Here is a 21322-nt window from a genome sequence, read left to right on the forward strand (position 1 = left end):
AATTCTACCTGTTCCTGAGTATAAACCTTCATAAAATGTGATCGGAAAAATGTGATGACCAGTATAATTATCTTTATCGGCTTCAAGGGGTTAATTTGATAATCAATTAGTTGTCGGTTATGCGTTGCTCCTCGAGTACTATACTTGCTCCGCCATCATGACTTTGCTGAAGCGCCCCCGTTATTTTTAGCTGCCGTGTATCTCCTTTCCAATTTGATACATCAACATTTCAGGATACGTTGGGAGAAATGACAAAAAATACGTACGCAATGCTAACGTTAGCTTAAGCTTTGGACGCCGCCGTCTTTTACCCTACTGCCGTCACTTTGCCGCAGGACCGTGTTTTCGATTTAATAAAGTTTGCGTGTCAGTGAGAGCAAAACAAAAGATCCGTGTCTCGTTATGACTGGTGCATTCAAGGTGACGTGTTTTTTGAGAAACTGACAGCAAATTTGCGTTCTTCCCTGGTTCAGCCAACAAAATCGTTGTTTTCCACTCGAAGCACTGTGGTGGCCTCACCTTTGTCAGCCCGGTTTATTCTGGGCCATAAATGAAGCTCATCCTTCCTCTTCGGACGTGTTGCTAATCTTTTCTGTTTTTTTTTTTTTTTTCCTCCCCTCCCTTAGGAAATGACCTAGAGGCCTTACAGATACATTTGTGCTCTTGTCGCTGTAATCTGCATCCGCGGGCAAGTCCCACCTACCTCAGCCAGCACACGGACGGGATAAGCAGGAAGCCCGTCGGGTGGAGGTGGTGGAGACACGGAGTCAAGTGGCGCTTTCGGAGGAGGAGCACCTTGAGACGGACCGGATCCGCCTCATCCTCGCAGCCCGGAATCTGTTTGCATGTTTTTTTTAAAAACATTTTGTAACCTCCATGCTGTTGACCAGTGTTGTGTTTTTCTCATTTTTTTGCTTTCAATCCGATGATTTTCTACTTTCACCAGTGAAGGGTTTCTCGATGTACAAAAGCTACAGCCCGTATGAAGAATTTTTTTCCCCGCTCGTCTAAAGGAAGGCTAATGCACTTTAAACCTTGGCTCTTGGATCAGTTTTTGAATCTGAACCAGAATCTTGGAGGCACGCGTCTTTATATGCAGCTGGCCTGCATGTAAGCACTTCACACCCTCTCTGCTCGCCACTCCTGCCTTTGGATTCCCCCACGGCGCACTGAGATGAGCCTCCGGCAGGCGGAATCCCTCAGTGGTCTTTTTACGTGACCTGGACTGTCGCGGTTTGAGCGTGTCCTCGTTTGGTTGAGAGGATTTTTGTTGTTGTTGTTGTTGTTGTTGGGGTGGAAAAGCTAAACAGACACAGGATCTTCCGGTGGTGGTGCACCACCTATGTATTGTTGCAGCGTGCAACAAAGTAAAATGGACTACAAGCGTCGCTTTTTGCTCGGCGGGTCCAAGCAGAAAGTCCAACAGCACCAGCAGTACCAGATGCCTGAGTTGAGCCGGACCCTCAGCGCCTCACTGGCCGCCTCTTGCTCGGCCTCCTCGCCCATGGGCCTAGCCGGCGGCTGCCACCCGCCCTCCGCCTCGCCCACCACGGCGGTGGCCGACATCCAGCAGGGCATCTCCAAGTACTTGGACGCCCTCAACGTGTTCTGCCGGGCCAGCGCCTTTCTCACCGACCTGTTCAGCAGCGTGTTCAGGAACTCTCACTACTCCAAAGCAGCTATGCAACTGAAGGACGTGCAGGAACACGTCATGGAGGCGGCCAGCCGGCTGACGGCGGCCATCAAGCCGGAGATCGCCAAGATGCTGATGGAGCTGAGCGCCGGGGCCGCCAACTTCAAAGATCAGAACGACTTCAACCTGCAAGATGTTGAGGTAGGTCTTGGAACTATCAACTATTATACAAGGATGTGGACAATTGTCATGTGAACAACGCCTCTAAATGATTAATCAATTATCAAAATAAATATCGGTGAATTTGGTAATCGATTATGCGACAATTTTTTTTTTGGGGTACTGCTAATTCCTGAATTAGTTCCTGCGGCCTGAAGGGGGCGAAAGTATTTCTCGTTGTTCCATATGAAACTTACTTGGCTTACTAAGTGTAAAAAGCAATGAAAATGTCTTTTTTTTACACAATTGCAGTTATACGTTCAGTAATAAGAGTTCATGACGTGAGGCCACTATGGAAATAAATGGAGACAAAAACGTTTCGATTCCTGGTATTCACGCAACTACACAGAACTGGTCGAACACCTTTTGTGTTGCGTTCCGTTACCGAGAACCAGGTGAGCCACACACAGACTGTGGTTAGAGACATTGCCAATTCTTTGGAGCCCTTCTAGCCTTGGTGCTAATATGCCGAGATGCCTGGGTGCTCTCATGCCCGAAGGCTGACTTGATGAATCAGTGTTTTCCAGCTCAAGTTCCCCACCCTGTGTTAGCGTGGTGTGAAAACCCGAGGCCAGAGTGTGAAAACCGTGCGGTATTCTGCATGATCCTTATACTGAATTTACTTCCTTCCTGTGTCGACAAGGGAACCACTTGTTCGAACGCGCACACATAAACCCGTTGACCACAACATTAGCTAAACATGCTATTTTGGAAATTGTGCCCGGCTAAAATTTGATGACATTTAGTGAAGTTGAGCTGCTGCTTATTAAGAAAGTACAGTGGTACCTTGATTTACAAAGATGCAAAGTTTCCCAAGTTATGGGCCACTGTTAGGTTGATTTTTGCGCTACGAGGCATCTTTAGATATTCGGATACACTTGGGCTGTATGGCGGCAGCTAGCTAGAGAAGCTAATGTTTTACGCCTTCAATGCTAGCCTGATGTCATCAAAATGCCACTCTTGTGTGAAATATACACACCCTAGTCTACCTAGACAACACAAACCTAAATCGAACCTTTGGCGAAAGCATAGTTACTGAAAAATGGTCTAAATATACAACTTTAGAGGTCCATTATTCATAATAAGCAATGTAATTGCCTTCGGCGGCCCAGGCCAACTAAATGCTGTGTCACCTTTTGATATTTGTATTATGAATCTACTGTTGTTTACTTCTGTGATGTCACTGTCAGGTGTTGACAGTTGCGGAGTCATTTACATGCAATTTGGGCGCCTGAATATGTCGGTTGTTTAATCTGTTCAATTAGTCCAAACGTGACAATCTCAAATAAGCGAATGTAGGCTACAGTAGACATTTAATAGATACCGGGCACTTGGATCTACAGTGTTAATCCAGCCGTAGCAGATGGAATGAAGTCTAGTGAGGTGTGTTAAGTTAACACCTCGACCAATTGACAGATCCGATCGACGTCCACGATTAGACGACATTTCAAGTGATATTTTCTCCCCGACAATTACGGTCTGTGGGAACTGCGGTCAGGTTGCCGTGGGTGAGCGCTGCACCTCTCCCGTGGATGTGGCTTCGCCCAAAGCAGGAAACACTTGCGCACCGCTGCCGGTAAGAACGTGACTCTCTGCGGTCTCCAAATATGCGCGCATGAATATTAGAGGAAGCGTGAGTCTGAACGTTTTGACCGCACGCCCGGCCGTGGGCATAGGGCTGCGTTTGTTGAAGCAGGAAAGCAAACCCGCGATAGGTTTTTGATAGCGCACATTGACCTCATTAGGGTGTTTGAGTTGTTTAAGGCCCATGCCTGATGTTATGTTATAGAAGTGCAAAAAAAAAAAAAAAAAAAAGGTTTTAAATGGTGAGGTAGCCCTTGGAAGACTTTTGGTGCAGAACACAGTCTCGGAGGAAAACAAATGCTAATCTAATAGGGGAAGTCTCTTTACAAAAGGTATTTGTGACTGAAGAGGATTTTTTTTTTTCTGCCTGTCTGAGAGGGGAAGAATGTAGTCTGGCAGCAGTTTGTTCTTTGAGCTCTTCAAAAAGGGAACTTTGAGAAAAGGGGGCAAATTCAATCGTGAGTTGAGGGAGTTGTGGTATGTAGCGAGGCTTGACTCCCATTTTTTTTTTTTTTTCTCTGACTACGCTTACGCCGCTTTACTTTCCTTTACCCTCCGAAATTTCAGATCAACAAGTAAGGCACCCAAATCTCCAGCTAAAAGCACCGTTAGAGACCCTGCACATTTCCTAAAGGATTTAATGAGAACTTATTTGTGGTGTTTGTATCCGCAACTGCAGATGGCTTCTACTAGGTGATTTATTTATTTTTCTCGCCTGGATTTCTTAAAAAAAAAAAAAAAAAAAAAAAAAACTTTAATAAACACATCTGGTAGATTACAATTGGTGTCAAGTGGCAACATTGTGGAGTGCTCGCTTATTCCAAAATGCCGGAAGATGGTCTTTAATTCTACGATGGAAACGTACAGTGTATTGGTGCTGCTGTTTGAGTTAGCTACAGTTTTTAATGGCATTCAATGAACAATTTACTCCGCTTGTGTGGACAATAGCGTCTATGAACAGAGAGAATTAGTTGCCCACCGTGTTCCACATGATGTCAGATCATCTTTCATGCTGCGCGCGCAGCCTGTTTGCATCACGAAGCAACACACGTTGGATACTGCTGTTTTGGTTAGCAATGCAGTTGAAATGGACCGTACTATAACTCAAGTTATTTTGCGCAGTAACGATTCGTGTACGTCCGAGCAAGCAATGCATCTTGACATTATGATATCATCAATTTCCTCTGCTTTGGCCGTTGTCAATTTCTTCCGCATTATGATTTCTTTGGTGGGACTCCCATTTCCTTTTTTTTTTTTTTTTTTTTTTTTTTCTTCTCCCATTAAGTTTAGTTAAAATCAAAATTTATGAAGCTCTTTCTTCCAAGTCGTGAAAATGAAGTTCCTTCAAGATCAGCTATTAGGAAGAAAGAATGAACCCGGCAGCTTTTTTTTTTTTTTTTCTTCTTTGGCACTGCGTTCAAAGTAGCCATCTGGTTGCGATTTCAGTGTCTCACCCCCCTTAAGGAGCTCGAGATCTTCACGCATGGCGGCCCTCCACAGCAGCAATACTGCAGGTGTTCTCAGAAAAATAGAAGGATACATGTTGATGGCTTCATGATTCACCTAATTTGGGCTAAAGCGGCCCATTATCATTTTTCCCCCCCCCTTCTTCCTCTTCCTCATATTTTCCATGACTGTGGGATCTTGCACAGCCAATCCATGTTCTCCATTATCTGGAACTGTGGCCATGTTTTTTTTTTTTTTTTTTTTTTTCTCTCCCCTAACTTTGTTGCTGTGCACGACTTTGTAACATTTTGCTCGTCATCCTGTCAAGCTGTTGTTCGAATGATGACATACGCTTGTTGTGGTTGTATGGAAGGAGTCCAGATTTCATTGGCAGGCCATGTGTATTCTGCGCTGATCTTTTCTCTTGTCTGCTTTTGCATGCTTTATTCCCACGGAGTTCTCGTGGAGTTCATGACATTACTAGACGCTCTTCGTGACTTGCTATGGTATCAAGTGACACGATTCCCCATTTTGTGGGTCACCGGGTGAGATATGTGTCATGGCAGCATGAATTGAATAAATCGTCGCTGTTTTGTGAAAAAACATTTTTTTTATTATTGATCCATTTTTAATTTTTACGTGAACGGCGTTTCTGCGTTACAGACATCTCATTCACTGCCATTGACGAATTTATTTGTCTTTTCACAGTCCAGCCTTTCAATCCCAGGAATTCATTTATTTTTATTTAAAAATGTTCAAAGGTTAGGGTAAAAGAGGGTCTAAAAATGTCTGGCAGTGAATGAATTAATGTGAAAATTAAAAAAAAAAATACAAAATTGGACATGCAGGATTTTCTCAGGACAGCAACGAATGGAAATGCTGCCTGCCTGGAAATACTGCGGAATATTTGGGATTTCCTTCCCGCTTTTTTGGGTCATTTTTTTATCTTTGTGTCATTGGTCCGCGCTGCATTCACACTTGAGCTGAGCTGAACCGAACAGAACCGTAAGAAAATAAAGAATTTACTTTAATGGTGCACGTCAGGGTTTCTATAGCATTAAATGTGCCTTTAAAAGTCAACATTTTTATGTTGTAATGTGCAACTCAAGCTTGCTGGTGAGCTGACGTTATGCTCGTCCCTTCCAGGTCCTGGGTCGGTGCTTCTTGACGGTGATGCAGGTCCACTTCCAGTTCCTTTCGCAGACACTGCAGAAGGTCCAGCCCGTGGCCCAGTCCTGTCTGGCCGAGGCTCTGGCGCAGGCCCAGGAGCGCTCGGCCAACGTTCGGGCCCAAAGCGCCGAGCTCGGGCCCCTCACAGAGCTGGAGGAAGCTTCCCGCTCGTGGAAAGGTGCAGCTGAGGTATGCTCACCAATTAGAATCTGTGATACTGTATATGATTGGCATTTGTCACATAAATCTGACATCCCGGCATTAATTGTCTTTTTTTTTTTTTTTACGTTTTTAAAACAAATGGCAAGTTATTAACAAAATCACATGTATCCCTTTTTTTTTATTTTAATTTTTTTAAGAATCCAAGCAGCGTATTAACTCCTTCCCATTCAAGACATTCTCAGATCCTCTTTTACCCCTTTAGGTTTGAAAAAAATTGAAAAAAATATAAATTCCTGGGATTGAATCACTGGACGGTGAAAAGGCATATAAATTCGTCTTTGGCAGTGAATGGTTTTTAAAAAAAATTCCCACTTCTTTTGCCTTGTTAAACCTAAAAAATATCATGATTTTACAACTGTAGCTTGGAAAAATACGACTTTATTCTGGTATTCTTTGCATCCCAAACGTCAGATAAATAGATAGAACTTTCTTCTGATGAAAAAATGAATTTTTCATAACTTTAGATCTTTTGTCTTGGAAAAAAAGGGCAACTTAAATGCTATGCTAAGTACACTGTAGTTGTATTGAATTGATGTTAGGATTATGAGGAGGGGGGGGGGGTCCTCAAATGTTTTTTTTCTTCCCTGTAAGGTGGTCCCTTTGAGAACCCTTGGTCTCTATCACAGTCCCTGACTATGACCATACAAGGAAGAGTGAGACCCTATTGTAATCGCAGCTCAACCGTCCTCCAGCTAATCAGTCTCTCTGGTCCATTTTCTGCCTTGTTTGTATACAACGAAGCAGAGAGCTTTTCTGTGCTCCGGCTTGCAAAATGTGAGGGGCTGCTGGGATTGATTGGCTAGAAGATCTTGGAGGTTTGTTTACGGTGGCCAGGACTCCCACACTCATGTTTCACCATCTAAAAAAAAAAAAGTTGGACTTCTCTAAGTTCTAGATTCTGGGAATGTCTTATTAAAAAAAAAATTGCAAAATAATAATAATACAAAAGAAGACATTGCAAAACAAGCTCATGAAAAGAGATCTCTTGTTGTACTTTTGGACTGTTGCGGGGGAAAAAAAATGTCTGAAGAATGTTGCTAAACCCGCAGGCCATGTCGAGGCTGCGGGAGAGGGGTCGTGACGGCTGCCTGGCAGGCCTCCAGGTCCAGCAGCTCTTCTGCTCGCACAACACCAACATCCCAGAGCACCAGCTGAAGGAGCTCAACATGAAGATAGACAGCGCTTTGCAGGTACATTTTGGAACTTTTTGGTTTCCATGTTACCGTCGGTCGCGCAAGTCTGTCGGATCAGGTTGCGGCCCGTGGCCTCAACTTCAGCGGCAGAAAACGGATGCATAGATTTTTTATGTCTTACGCTCCGGTTCTGAAATTGATTATACCAACTAACTGTTCATGAGACATAATTGTAGGGATGGCGCAAGAAAGAGCTTTACTGTAACTGCATTTATATATATATATATATATATATATATATATATATATATATATATATATATATATATATATATCTATATATATATATATATATATATATCTATATATATATATATATATATATATATATATATATATCTATATATATATCTATATATATATCTATATATATATATCTATATATATATCTATATATATATATCTATATATATATATCTATATATATCTATATATATATATCTATATATATATCTATATATATATATCTATATATATCTATATATATATATCTATATATATCTATATATATATATATATATATATCTATATATATATATATATATATATATCTATATATATATATATATATATTAGGGCTGTCAAAGGTAAAGCATTCAACTATGGAGATTAATTTAAATTTGATAACGCACAAAAAACCCATTAAGTCAGTTAACTCAGTTTTATTTACTTCCTGGAGCAGCTGACCTCTGCTCACTGTGCAGCCAAACTTTGAGGGGAGTCACTGTCACAAAGTTGGACTTTTATGTAGTTTTTCTTTAAAAAGTTGCTCGGCGGCTCATTGGAGAAATCCAACATAATTTGCACATTTTGCCAAATTCAAATAGAATATTAGTTGTACGTCTTTGGTGTATTGTTCAACTGTTGTATTTTACAGGGAAATAATCGTATTCAAGGATCAAAGAAGGCTATTAGAACAGTCTTTGAATCGAAATACTCTTTAAAAAAAATCCACATTAATTTCAAGATTTTACTTGGTAAACCTTGGTTCTAAGCTAAGTAAAAAAATGTGGTTAAAAAATATGATTAATGGCGATCAATTATGGAAAGTTTTGCGATTAATTAGTTTAAAAGAATGAATCGCTTACTAATGTATATATTTTCAAGTTTCAGTATATGTCCGTCCATAAATATCTATTTTGTTGTTCATGCAGTTTGAACTGACTTGCGTCCCTCTCCCTTCCGCAGGCGTACAAGGCAGCGCTGGAGAGCCTGGGCCACAGTGAGTATGCGCTAAAGGCCGGCTTCCATCTCAACCCAAAATGCGTGGAGGCAGCCTTGCAGGTGGGCCATAGCTTGAGATTGCGAGGACGCCTGACATTCAGCCTCTATTTATTTATGTATTTATTTATTGTAATTGTTTGTCGCTTTCGCGACAGGGATGCTGCGGCGAGGCGGAGGCGCAGCAGGCGGGCCGGATGCAGACCACCTCCCAGCCAATCCAGTGCGAGCTGCCCACCATCCCCGTGCAGATCGGCTCGCATTTCCTCAAGGGCGTGTCCTTCAACGAGTCGGCGGCAGAGAACCTAAAACTGAAAATGGTATGGCCGCTTTCATACTGTCGCCCGAAAAGTCCCGGAAGATGAAGATGCACGTGTGTGGCGTCCTCTCAGCAAACCATGCTGCAGCTCATTAAGGAGGCACTGGGCCAAAACGGGGTGACCCCCAGGGACGACTCCCCCGTCACCGAAGTGCTCAACCAAGTGTGTCCATCCAGCTGGAGGGGAGCCTGCAAGACGGCCGTCCAGCTGCTGTTTGCGCAGGCTGGTTTGGTGAGTGCCGTGCTCCGCCGCTTTATCAACTTGTGCTCATTCGGATTGCGTTTCACCTCCTGAAGAGTAGGGAGAGAGGGAAGGGAGAAACCCCCCCCGCCCCGAAAACAAACAAGACCTGAAAGAGGCTGCAGTAAAGGCCTGGAAAAGCATTTCAAATAAGGAATGCAACAGTCTGGTGAAGTCAATGGCGCGCAGGCTTGATGCAGTTATGGCGAGTAAGGCTCACGCCACCAAAATACGGAATTTGATTCGCTGTAAGTTCATTTAAAGCGGAAGTCAACCCAAACATATTTTTTTCAAGAATGTATTCTATGCAAGCCCCACTAGTTGAAACAGGGCATTCTGATAAATATTGCGTTTGTGGAATAAGAGTTAATCCACTCGTTTTTAGCCGTCTCTGGGGGCGGCCATTTTGTCCCTTCTGTTGACTGAAAATGACATCACAGCTACTCAGGTAACGACCAATCACGGCTGACCTGTTTTCCGAGGCTGGGCTGTGATTGGACGTTTCCTGAGCAGTTGTGATGTCGTTTTCAGTCGACAAAAGTGACAAAATGGCCGCCCCCTGAGATGGCTAAAAATGGGGTGTTTTTTTACTGCTTAACTCATATTCCACCAACGCAATATTAATCAGAATGCGGTGTTTCAACTAGTGGTCCTGCTGGGAACATGAAAAAAAATGTGTTCGGGTTGATTTCCACTTTAAGAATGTCTGTTCCAATACTTTTGCTCACTGCAAAAGTGGCTGTCTTCAAACAAAGGCGCACTTGCCTTGAATTGTCTCACACATCTCGATGTAAATTATAATCCAAATTGTCTTATATTCATCTTTTATCTGAAGCCCAAATGTCTTCAGTATACAACAAAAACAGGAGTTGACCTTGCCGCCCCGATACTTTTGGGGGGCGGGTGATGGGCGATGGGCCGTATGTGACCATAGTGCTACCTAAAACATTGCCTGCACAGCTAACAGTTTTACCCCGCGACGGATGAAATCCATTTTCCATCATTTCAAAATAAGGAAAATCAAGGTTTGAATCCCGAGTTCTGTATTTTGAGTGAGCCGAGGTCACCCAGGTTGCTTGGAGGCACCCGAGTGGTGTAAGGCAACACCGGTGAGACAGAAACGGGGGAAGCAACATTCCCGTTACATCTGGACTGGCCTTTGAGGGCCCCTCCAGCAATGAAGAGAGGGCGCAGCCCCTGCAGAGTAACACCGGCGCGTTTACGCTTATGCAGTGTTTATTTCCTCCTTGTGGTCCGGAGTGTTTCCCATGCCAGCTCGTTGTTCATCAATCCGACTGACGACGGATGGGCCCTTCTCTACTTATCAAGCCACAAATCTCGCAAAACACGTGACTACTGCACACGCACTGTAAAAAAAAAAAAACGTAACATATCGCGTTTTCTCTCATAGTGCCGTTCTCTTGACTCGTTTGAGGTTTTGAATTCCCGTGGAGAAACCTCACCCCCCCAAACAACAATGGCGGGACTTCCTGCAGTGCAGGAAATAAACACACACATCCCATGTCGCCTCCCTCTTTTTTGGCTCAGCTGCAAGGTTCTCGAGGAGCCAAGGCCTTTCAAAGAACCTGTTTGTTGACAGGGGGTGAAAAAAGAAAAAAAGAAAAAAAAAAACACCCGCGCTCTCCTTTCTTGGTGGAGAACTTAACGATAGAAAGTGGATGAAGGTCATTGTGTTGTATTACATATTTTAACACGGAACGCGCTCACAGCACTTGAGCTTTTCCACATTTTATGTGCAAACACTTATTCCCAAAATAGACGCAATGATGTCATTATTTATTTTCTCGCAGTCCTCCATAACAGCAGAAATGCGTGCGCTTCCGCACAGGTGGTGGTCGACACGGCTCAGATCGAGAACAAGGAGTCGTATGCGCCTCACATCACCCTCGAAGGATCCAGGCTGGTGGTCCAGGTTCCTTCCACATGGTGAGGCCGCTCTTACTCGAGTCACTCGTATTAAAGCCGAAATCAACCCAAACATGTTTTTTTTTTTTCCAAGAATATGTTCTATGCAGGCCCACTAGTTGAAACGGGGCATTCTGATAAATATTGCGTTTGTGGAATAAGAGTTTAATCCACCCGTTTTTAGCTAGCTCACGGGGCGGCCATTTTGTCACTTCTGTTGACAGAAAATGACATCACAGTGTCTTATAGCTCTGGTAACGACCAATCACGGCTCAGCTTCAGAAAACAGGTGAGCCGCGATTGGTCGTTACCTGAGCCCTGAGCAACTGTGATGTCATTTTCAGTCAACAGAAGTCACAAAATGGCCGCCCCCGGATATGGCTAAAAAGGGATGCATTTTCCATTCATATCCCACAAACGCACTATTTATCAGAATGCCTTGTTTCAACTAGTGGGCCTGCATAGAACATATTCTTGAAAAAAAATGTTTAGGTTGACTTCCCCTTTAAAATGGGGGGGGGGGGAGAAAAATGAGGGGGAAAAAAAAAAGGACGCCTGGATGGACAAATGTCAGCAAAGTGTCCTGATGTTTGCTTTCCGTGTACTGTTCACCAAAACAAGCAGGATGTGACATTCACTGAGACGTACATTTCCATCTACTTGTGATTTAAAAGGGAGAACTATTTGAACTAGAGGGAGTGGCGTGTTTGCTTTCCAGGCATGGACAGCTGTAATCATTAGAGGTGGCAAAAAAAAAAAAAAAAAAAAAAACACACACACAAAACCAGTCTGAGCTCATCCCCATCAGTAGCCTTGAAGCTCTTTCCATCTTCATTTTGAATATCAGCGCTTCATCCCGTGCCTCAGATGGCCTGAACCGCCGAGCGGGATTTGCCAGTTTGTGAGTTAACATCGGATCGTTCGGGGTGACAATTCACTCCCAATTTCTCACTATGCTTTATGGACGCTTTTGCTCCCAAGCGAGCGCATCACAAGGCAACGGCTCACGTGCGCATTCGCTCGGCAGGAGTCGGGCTCACGCGGCTTTGCACTGAAGCTTTGTACTTGTTTACCTCGCAAAGCATTATCTCGCACACAAAAGATCGAAAATCTCATCTTGCAGGACCCGAGGGGATTTGTGCGAGTAAAACCTCTAAAACCGGCTGCAGCCGAGCGAGTATCATTGACTTGAACAATGTGCGTGCGTGCGAATGTTTGCAGGTGTCTGAAGGAGGACCCGGCAACCATGTCCTTGCTCCAGCGCAGTCTCGATCCGGAGAAGACGCTCGGCCTGGTGGATGTGCTCTACACAGCCGTGTTTGACATCAATCGATGGAAGGAGAGGAAGTGAGTCAAATTCTTGAAAGCCAAACAACCCGCCAGAAAGCGACCTCCCTTGTAATTTACTTTTTGGGATGTTATAATCTCATATGATTTAGTTAAAGTGAGTCCAAAAAAAAAACACAATTAAACCAACTGTGAGGATAACAACACATTTTTACTATTTTTTTTTTTTTTTTTTTTTTTTTTTCAAATCAGAGGTGCAAGTAAACTTTTCTAGGTGATTTTTTTTTTCCCACTGATTCCAAATCTGCCCTCTTTTTTTCCTGGAGCACATCAGGTTTTCATAATGTGTGATATATTTAGTAATAGTTATGAAGGAAAGTTTAAGAGTTAGGTTTGGCAACAGGTGGAATTTCTTTCTGAAACGTCGTACAGGTAGCTCTAAAAGGACAATGTGTAGAATTCAGTGCCATCTAGTGGTCAAATAATAGAATGCATCGACCTAAGATGGAAGCGTGTGCGTTTGGATGCACGCGCATTACGGTGCCTCCGAGAGACCACGCATTGCAAGCATGCCAACAGGTCCTTCATCAGAGGTGCAAGGAAAATGTCATCACAAACGACACATAGTATTCCTTCAAGTCATGAAATAAGTACGTTGCTTTTGATACACATGCAGTAGCCATCATGCTTTGGAATTATGATCACTAAGTTTGTCTCCTTCGAGCGTCCGTAGCACAAAGATGGCAGCGAAAACATGGCAGCCTCCTGTAGGGGAGGCGCAAAATATAATTGGAGATTACTTCACCTATAATTATAGCATGGTTTTTTGGGGGCATATTGTTGAAATGAATTGTGGCTTTTTAAAATGAATGATTGTTGAAAAATCAAAACATTCTACACATTGTCCCTGTAAATTACAACGCATGGTACAATCCGTATTGCTTTTTTTTTTTTTTTTTTTTTTTTTTAAAAGTCAAACCTAAAAACAAAAATGAAAATATCTCAAACCTGATGTGCTGGAAGAGAACGTAAAAGCATTTTTGAAACCGGCGTCCAAAATACGTTGAGGGACACATACACATTTTTTAATATCATCAAGCCCCTAAACAGAGACGACGCTCGACTTGTCTTTCTGCCGTCCAAAGGGAGCAATCCTTGCCGACGATCCAGATTCAGCTGCAGCGGGAGAGCCCGGACTTTGGCGGCCACGCCGATTTGCCGCCGGGCCCCAACTCCAAGGCCTCGAGCGGCCTCCCCAAAACCATCTCCAAGCTGACGTCCAAGTTCACCAAGAAGGTGTCGTCCAGCTCCTCCGCCGGCGCCGGCGGCAGCTACTCCATCCCCGGCACGCCGTCCCGTAGCATGCTGACGGGCTCCGAGGACAAAGCCAAGAGCTTGGGCCGCCTGCACAGCCTGCTGCAGATGGGGGCCGCGTCCGCCGGCCCCGAAGCGGGCCCCCACAACCCGCTGGCCAACGGCCTGGCGTGCGACGAGCAGGGCATGAACCTCCCCACCGACCAGGAGATGCAGGACGTCATCGACTTTCTCTCAGGCTTCAACATGGGCAAATCCCAGCAGGCCTCCCCGCTGGTCAAGAGGAGAAACTCTGTGGCGTCCGCCAACCCCACCGAGCTCAAACCCCCCGCCGGACCCTCGCCCACCTCCCCGGTTATTTCGCACGTGGCTCAGACTTTGTCGCAGCCTCAAGCTCAGCCGCCGCCGCCGCCATCGCAACAACAACAACAACAACAACAACAACAACAAGCGCCTCCGCCCCCGCCCGGGCCCCCGCAGCCCCCCTCCCAGGCCCTGCAGTACTTCCAGCACCTCCTGCAGCCCATCGGCCAGCAGCAGCCGCAGCCGCAGCAGCCGCCGCCCCCTCAGCTTCCCCCCCCGCAGCAGAGGGCGTCCGGCAAGTGGCTGGGAACGTCCGGCCAGCAAGCTCCGCCTGGGGGGTTGTCGCCCCTGGGTCCCATCGGCCAGTGGGGCGGCTCCCCGGGGCTGCCGGACCTGAGCTCGGACCTGTACAGCCTGGGCCTGGTCAGCACGTACATGGACAGCGTCATGTCGGAGGTGCTGGGCCAGAAGCCGCAGGGGCCGCGCAACAACACGTGGCCCAACAGGGAGCAGAGCGACGGCGTCTTCGGCGTCCTGGGGGACGCGCTGCCCTTTGACCCCGCAGGTAACATCCGCCGCCTCCGTCGTTAACGTTCTTCGTCATATCACTGCGTTGCAAACGCTTTCTGCACCGGTGAGAGATTGCTTCATGGGAGCCCCGTTCGGCGCTCTTGTGTGAACGTTGATATGAAATGTTGACTGAAGAGGACAACTTGTCATCATTTACCACAAAGACACTGTTGCGCGCATACGTCCACGCACGACTAAAGGCAATGCAAGATGTATATCCTCGCTGTCCTGTGGAATTTTTTATTTAATAATGAATCAATTATATCAATTCATAAATCCAATTTTTAATTTTCACGTTAATGCGATGTCTCTAACGCAGAAACTCCATTCACGTAAAAATAAGAAAATTCGGGGGAAAAAAATGGACATAAGTGTTTTTTACAGGACAGCGACCCTTGCATATTCGCAGGTTGGCACCCGCGGATTTACATTTTGGCGGATCCACCCCCCCCCAGTATTTGATCATATTTTAGATTTTTCCCCTTTTTTTTTTCCTGAGATTTTTTCCCCCCTCGTGGTAAACCTTAAAGAATGTTGTCATTGTTATTTTGTTTTTTTTTTTGGGGGGGGGGGTTGCAAAAACAAAAAATAGAATCATTTGTTGGCATCTGTATTTTTTTTTTTTCCATTTTGCTTTCTGCTCGTACGCCGCCATCAACAGTCCCGTGCGAAATTATTTTAAAAGCTTTTTTTTTTTTTTTTCTTTCTATTTTTTTCACAGTTGGCTCCGACCCGGAGTTCGCCCGCTACGTGGCCGGTGTGAGCCAGGCCATGCAGCAGAAGCGTCAGGTGCAGCACCCGCGTCGCCTCAGCAACCCTCGCAGCAACTGGCCCATGCCCGACGAGCAGCACAGGACGTGGACGCACCCCGAGTACTACAGCGAGGGGTAAGTTGCACCTTGCGCAATGCTACCGGACGGAAATTTTCCACCCCGTTCCCCTCTCCCTTGTGCAAATAAGTTAAAAGTCTCAAAAGAGTCTGCCAAAGACCCGCCCGCGTTTGTTTGTTTGCTTGCGTTGTCAGCGAGGCGGTCAACAGCAGCTGGTCGGCCAATCAGGGCGACTCGGCCAGCTCCAGCGACGAGGCGTCCTCCGCCAACGGCGACAGCCTCTTCTCCATGTTCTCTGGACCCGACCTCGTGGCGGCGGTCAAGCAAAGAAGGTAAATGACGCGTTGAGGGGAGAAGAGAGCAAGGGCGGGCGACAATCTCGTTTCAGTTTGGCTTCCGAGCACAAAAATGTGAACCGTCCCTGCCTGCTCTGTGGTATACGCGGTAGAAATGTGTTCGCAACCAAACGACATCATCAACAAATGACCCCAAAATGGCTACCGCAAAGGGAAAACTCGTGAGATCGGCGGTAGTACTCGTCATTTATTTGTAGTTGACCGGCAGTTTTGTTGTTGACGCCACTGAAATGTGTGCGCAGAAAACACAGCTGCGGAGAGCCGGAAGCGTGCACGCTGCCCTCGCCGCCCCTCCATCACATCGTCGACGACAACCAGGTAAGAATCATCTGCGCGCCACAAGGGGGCGTCGGACATAAAGTACATTCTGTATTCCTGTTTTTTTGGGGGGATTTTTCTTCTTGAAAAAACTACTACTTCTTGCAATGTGAATCTTTTCCCGTAACATGAAAATGTTCTCTTAATATTACAACTTTTTTTCAATTAATTTTTTTATAATAATTTCAGTCTCTTGATATTAGGACATTTGTTGTCGTAGAACTTTTTCTCCCTTGTTGCTGTAGCTTGTTAATGATGAAAAAAAAAGAAGGCACGGCAACTTTATTCTGTAAATGTTATGATTTTCTTCCTTGTCACGTTACATTTTGTTCTTGTGGGTATTTCAACTTTGTTCTCATATCCCAATTATCCCCAAAATCAAAATGCCTTATTATATATAGTAATATTTGAAAATAAATCTCCCCAAAAATGTCTTCATAACAATACAACCTTTTTCCAATGTGTTATTACATCTTTTTTTCTTATTGCAATTTTATTCTTGCAATATTCTTTTTTTTTTTTTTTGCATGTTAAAAACCCCCAAAAAACTTTCAACTAAACATTTTCTTGTAATATTGTAAGATTAGAATGTAATAGAAACACCAATACAACCTTTTTTTTTTTTTCCTTGTAATATTGCAACTTTTCACCTGTAATATTACAACTTTATTTTCATTATTTAGATATCATTGCGGACGTTTTGTCCTGGTTCCACCGACCCTTGTTACCTTTGTGTATGGCGGAAACATTAACTTTGAGGTCAACCCCACCCGAACCCGAAATCTTTTTGTGCCGTCTTCCTCAGGACAGCAAAACGAAAACGTGGCCTCCCAAAGCGCCCTGGCAGCACTCGGCTCACGGCGGCGGCGGCGGCGTGAGCAATCCCAGCTCTTCCTTGTACCACCAGATGAATCTTGCGCCGCCCTCTTCGTCGCAGTGGAGCGACTCCCTTCAGATGCTGCAGTCGCCCGTGTGGTCGGCGGCTGGCGGCGGCGACTGCTCGCCTTCGGCCGCCGCCATCTCCTCGCCGTTCCCCTTCGGCCAGCAGCAGCAGCAGCAGCAGCAGCAGCAGCAGCAGCAGCAGCAGCAGCAACTGAAAGGCCTCAAGGCCTTCAAGTCGTTCCCTTTGAAACACGAGCACAGGCCCTCCTTCCTGCACCAGTACTGAGCCGGCCGGTATACATGCTACATGCTACATGCTAACGGTAAACACACTGGCTTGATCTCCTCCCATCTTCTCAACGTACTTCCACACACGCGACTTTTCTCCAAGCGCTATCAGGGCCGCGCTGAAAGGAAAAGCAGCTGACGAGCACCATTAAGGCCGAATGAAAACAATTAAGCCCAACTATATGAACTTTATGGGGCAAAAAGTCAAACCTTTAAAAAAAATGAAGTCAGAGCTGTACGAGGAAAAAAAAGTTTGAAGTCGGAACTTGTCACGTTGATGTTTTTTGCTAATTACTTTTTGTGTTGACAACTTTTTTTTGCTCGTAATTTTAACGTTTTTCTCATGTCACGACATTTTGCTTGCGACTTTTATTTTTATGACATAACACCACTTTTTCCCCTCTTCAATTTAAGTTTTTTTTTTTTTTTTCCCTCATTACTATACGACTTTATTATCATAACAGTCCCAACTTTTTCACGCAACTTTGCAAATTTCTTTTGCACTTAACGTTGACTTTTTTGTTCGTACCGTAACGGTTTCACTCCTAAAATCCCGCCTTTGCACGTAACTTGACAACTGCGTGGTGTAACGCTACGACTCTTTGGTCGCAATTCAAATAATTGATTTTCCATTTTCGGCGCGGCCCTGGTACTCTTACGTATATCACAAAGAGACCTATTTTGAAAATTTCTCCCCTCTGTCCTAACTACTTAAGTTACTCACTACTACTACTATTAATATTTTTACAAAGTGGTCATTTCTCTGCCCTACGGAGAGCGGGTGGCACCCCCCCCCCTCCTCCTTTCAGGCAAGAGCTGGAGACTGCTTGAAAAACAAAACAAAAACAACTTAGTGTGTGTACAGCGAGCTGTATCTGCCAAATGTACAGCTAGCGTGTACATGGAACATGAATTTTCATTTTTCCTACATTTTTAAAGAGGCTTTGAGCAGGCTCAGCACAGTTAACACGCAAATACACTACTTTTTTGTTTATGATTTATTTTTCCTCATCCGAGACACACAGATATGATATATGATATGAAATGTGCCATTTTGCTGATGATATAGCACTTGTTCCCAACCAAAGCAGGAGACGGAACGGCGGTGCATTCGCTTGGCCCCCCCCGCAAAAATTTGACGCCGCGACTCCTCGTTATATTTTCGCAACAGTATTAATAATTGTAGTTAAAGGCTATTTTCCACTTTCCCGATTTATGTGAAAAAAAGCACACACAAGTTTTCCATCTTTACCAAATATGCTAAGGAAAAAAAAAAAGTTTATTTGGTTTTTACGGCAAAAGCCCAGAATGTTATCATTTTTGTGATGTTTGCAGATGCCAATGTTGCCTGTATTTATGAAACGACACCAGAAAAAACTAACACACTTCAAAATGTTTACAGTTTTGCTGTACATACATATAAATATATCTATCTTTTTATAGTTAAATGTGCTTTGCACAATCAACATAGAGGTTCTGTTTTTTTCTTTTTTTGGGGGGGGGGATCTATTCACTCCCCTAAAAGCCTTTTTTTTTTTTTCTTAAGACAGACTTGTAACTGTTAGCTTATTGTTACTATTTTCCCCCTCGCTGTGTCAAAAAGGTTGAACTATGCTGGTGGCAAGGTAAAACCAAAATGATAATGGCAAAATGATAACATGTCATCAAAAGGGGGCGGGGCTGCTTGGCTTATATGTTGCTTCGTGTTCTTTTCAGCTGGCGACTAGAAATCTACCAGCAATGCAAAAACTGAGAAATAATAAAAAAAGAAAAAAAAAAACAAGTTCATTGTTTCTGCTGTCTTTATTCTTCTTGAATGTCCATGTTACAAAGTGACACCAAAGGGAAGAAATTAGCAAGTTTTGTATTTCCATGAACATCAACATATGTCCATCTTACAAGAATAATACTGTAAATTTACAAGGATGTAGGAAAGGGAAAATATTTTTTTGGGGAGGGGGAGAAATGATCATTTTTTTATTGGCGGGGGGGGTGGGGGGGAGTTATTCTTAAGATTGTTTTTTGTGACCATAATGTTAAGTCTTTGTTTTCCTAAAAAAAAAATGTAAGTCAACACAATCTTAATTTTAAAGCATGAATGTCAATCTTCCAAAGTAATTTTCCTCAGCAATTGTAATAGTATGACCTTTATAATGATTTTATTTGCACAAACATTTTCCCCTGGAACATGACACAAGTGCGAGAGCTGCAAAATCTTTGCTGCCAATATGATGACGATTATTGCCTTATTTCTCATCTCTCATTGTCTCACTCTGGTAAAGCAACATCTGTCCCTTGCAAATGACATTTTTCCTCAATTATGACTTTATTTTTGTAAAATGACAGCTTTTTTTCATACCATTGCAAGTAAATGATCGTTTTCAGTGTGACCCAGACACTCCTTCATATGACGTGCAAAAATAAATCCATGAGGCAGAATGTTGTGACATGACATAAATAATGAGGTATGGTCAGGATCAACTTCCTTCATTGGTGTTGGCGCTCGGCTGCACGGAGGCTGAGCTTTGGTCGCACTGCAACAGAAAAGAACAAGGTAAGGGTAGAAAAGCAGGTAAGGAACTGAAACTGCTGCTTCAAAACTTTCCGTACGGTTGACGAAGAAAACGAGGAGGATGAAGGCACGTTGTCCGGCGGGCTGGCGTCAGCCAGGGTTGCCAGGTACATGATGTTACGGTGCAGGAATTGCTGATATCTGCGGACGCAAACATTCAAAAGATTTTTCGGCGCAGTTGAAGCAAATGACAGTCATAATGCTTCAAGTCAATAACCGCTACAATACAATTTTAGTTTCTTTCCCGTCCTGCTTGAAAATGGTGGTCTGCTTAATGTGGAACTTCCGCTGCCGAATTTCCTTCAATTGGGCTCTCACCGGTTTAAGGCAATCGTCACAGGTGTGTTGAGATTGATTTTCGTGATCAAAGAGCCCCGAGAGAGAGAATACTTACCGTGAGTTACATTTAAAAACAAAACAAAAGTGTCATATTAATGAATGGGGGGTATTTTGGTAACGTTTTCCCCTCTTAACAGTTCAACCTTACCTTACTAAGACTTTATTCTGATGACGTTTTATCGTAATGTTGCGTTCTTCAAATGACGGAATAAATCCTGTAATTTTCCGAATCCAACCTTATTCACAACAAAATACTTACTTGACGCACTCCACGGCTCGTCCCTTCTGCATGTACTCGACAATGCATCGTATTAACTGGTCGTTTTCGTCCAGTAGCTAGGGGGAAAACAACAAAATGCAAAATAGTCAAATGGTGGCTAAATTGTTATCAGCGATAGCTAGCTGTGACGCGACTAAAGTTAGCAAAACGCGTTATTGTACGGGGGCGAAAACAATAATATGTTGAGTTACGTTCGTCTTTTTAATGTTACAATTTACCCTCTGTATAGTGTCCTGGTTGATTTTAGCACTACCGCGAAGTTTCTCTGGCACAAATACGATCGACATTTTACATCTCCATCGAAGAACTCTAATCTTCGCTTGTCTTCGTCACTTCCTACGCGTTTTCGTTTCGTCAGCAGCTATAACCAAACTTCCGGTTCCAAAATGAGTTAATCATATATCCAATCTTTAATCTTAATGGTAGAAAGCAGTGAAAGGATAAAAGGTTTGATGGGAACTGCAAAACAATATAATTTGTTTGAATATTAAGAGCCTCAATGATTGTTACCTTCAAATTTTGTTTTACTTTATCTTATGTTTTTAAACACGTAAAGCAAATTTTTGTAAAATACATTTTTGAAAAAGCTTTGCAAATTTCCTTTTTCTGTTTCGAATGTATCAAGACAATGTTTTCTGAAGAATGCTAGATGTTTTCCTGTTCGAGAATGTATATGAATAAAAGATTTTTTTTTAAAAAAGACCAAACTTCTGTTTAGAAGAGCTTACAGCGCCATCTGTCGTACAGCGACGGTGGTACCAGACGGGTTTATAAGTGTACGTCATTCTGGATGACGACAGAAATCGTTC

At 43.8% G+C, this 21322-nt stretch overlaps 2 protein-coding genes across 5 annotated transcripts in view; one reads left to right on the forward strand and one right to left on the reverse strand.

Moving 5' to 3' along the window:
• The window catches only part of garre1 (granule associated Rac and RHOG effector 1), a 31290-nt gene extending 12185 nt beyond the window's left edge, over positions 1-19105 (forward strand). For all 4 annotated transcript variants that reach the window (XM_086024822.1, XM_086024825.1, XM_086024823.1 and 1 more), the window contains exons 2-14: positions 627-1834; positions 6029-6241; positions 7324-7464; positions 8656-8751; positions 8847-9008; positions 9081-9239; positions 11098-11195; positions 12396-12521; positions 13607-14643; positions 15370-15535; positions 15673-15810; positions 16077-16152; positions 16958-19105. In XM_086024822.1, the coding sequence (XP_085880948.1) occupies positions 1343-1834; positions 6029-6241; positions 7324-7464; positions 8656-8751; positions 8847-9008; positions 9081-9239; positions 11098-11195; positions 12396-12521; positions 13607-14643; positions 15370-15535; positions 15673-15810; positions 16077-16152; positions 16958-17320 (3267 nt within the window). In that variant the 5' untranslated portion in view covers positions 627-1342 and the 3' untranslated portion in view covers positions 17321-19105. The remainder of the gene's footprint in view (positions 1-626; positions 1835-6028; positions 6242-7323; positions 7465-8655; positions 8752-8846; positions 9009-9080; positions 9240-11097; positions 11196-12395; positions 12522-13606; positions 14644-15369; positions 15536-15672; positions 15811-16076; positions 16153-16957) is intronic.
• A 5-nt stretch (positions 19106-19110) lies between these two features.
• ss18l2 (ss18, like 2) lies at positions 19111-20880 on the reverse strand. The gene is made up of 4 exons (XM_086024830.1): positions 20732-20880; positions 20493-20569; positions 19933-20035; positions 19111-19856 (listed from the first exon to the last, which is right to left on the reverse strand). The coding sequence occupies exons 1-4, from the start codon at positions 20798-20800 to the stop codon at positions 19800-19802; spliced, it is 306 nt and encodes a 101-aa protein (XP_085880956.1). The 5' UTR covers positions 20801-20880; the 3' UTR covers positions 19111-19799.
• Positions 20881-21322: the final 442 nt, after the last annotated feature.

This window comes from Filicampus tigris, chromosome 3, assembly GCF_054856515.1.
Source record: "Filicampus tigris isolate MCC_2025a chromosome 3, RoL_Ftig_1.0, whole genome shotgun sequence".
NCBI classification, from domain to species: domain Eukaryota; kingdom Metazoa; phylum Chordata; class Actinopteri; order Syngnathiformes; family Syngnathidae; genus Filicampus; species Filicampus tigris.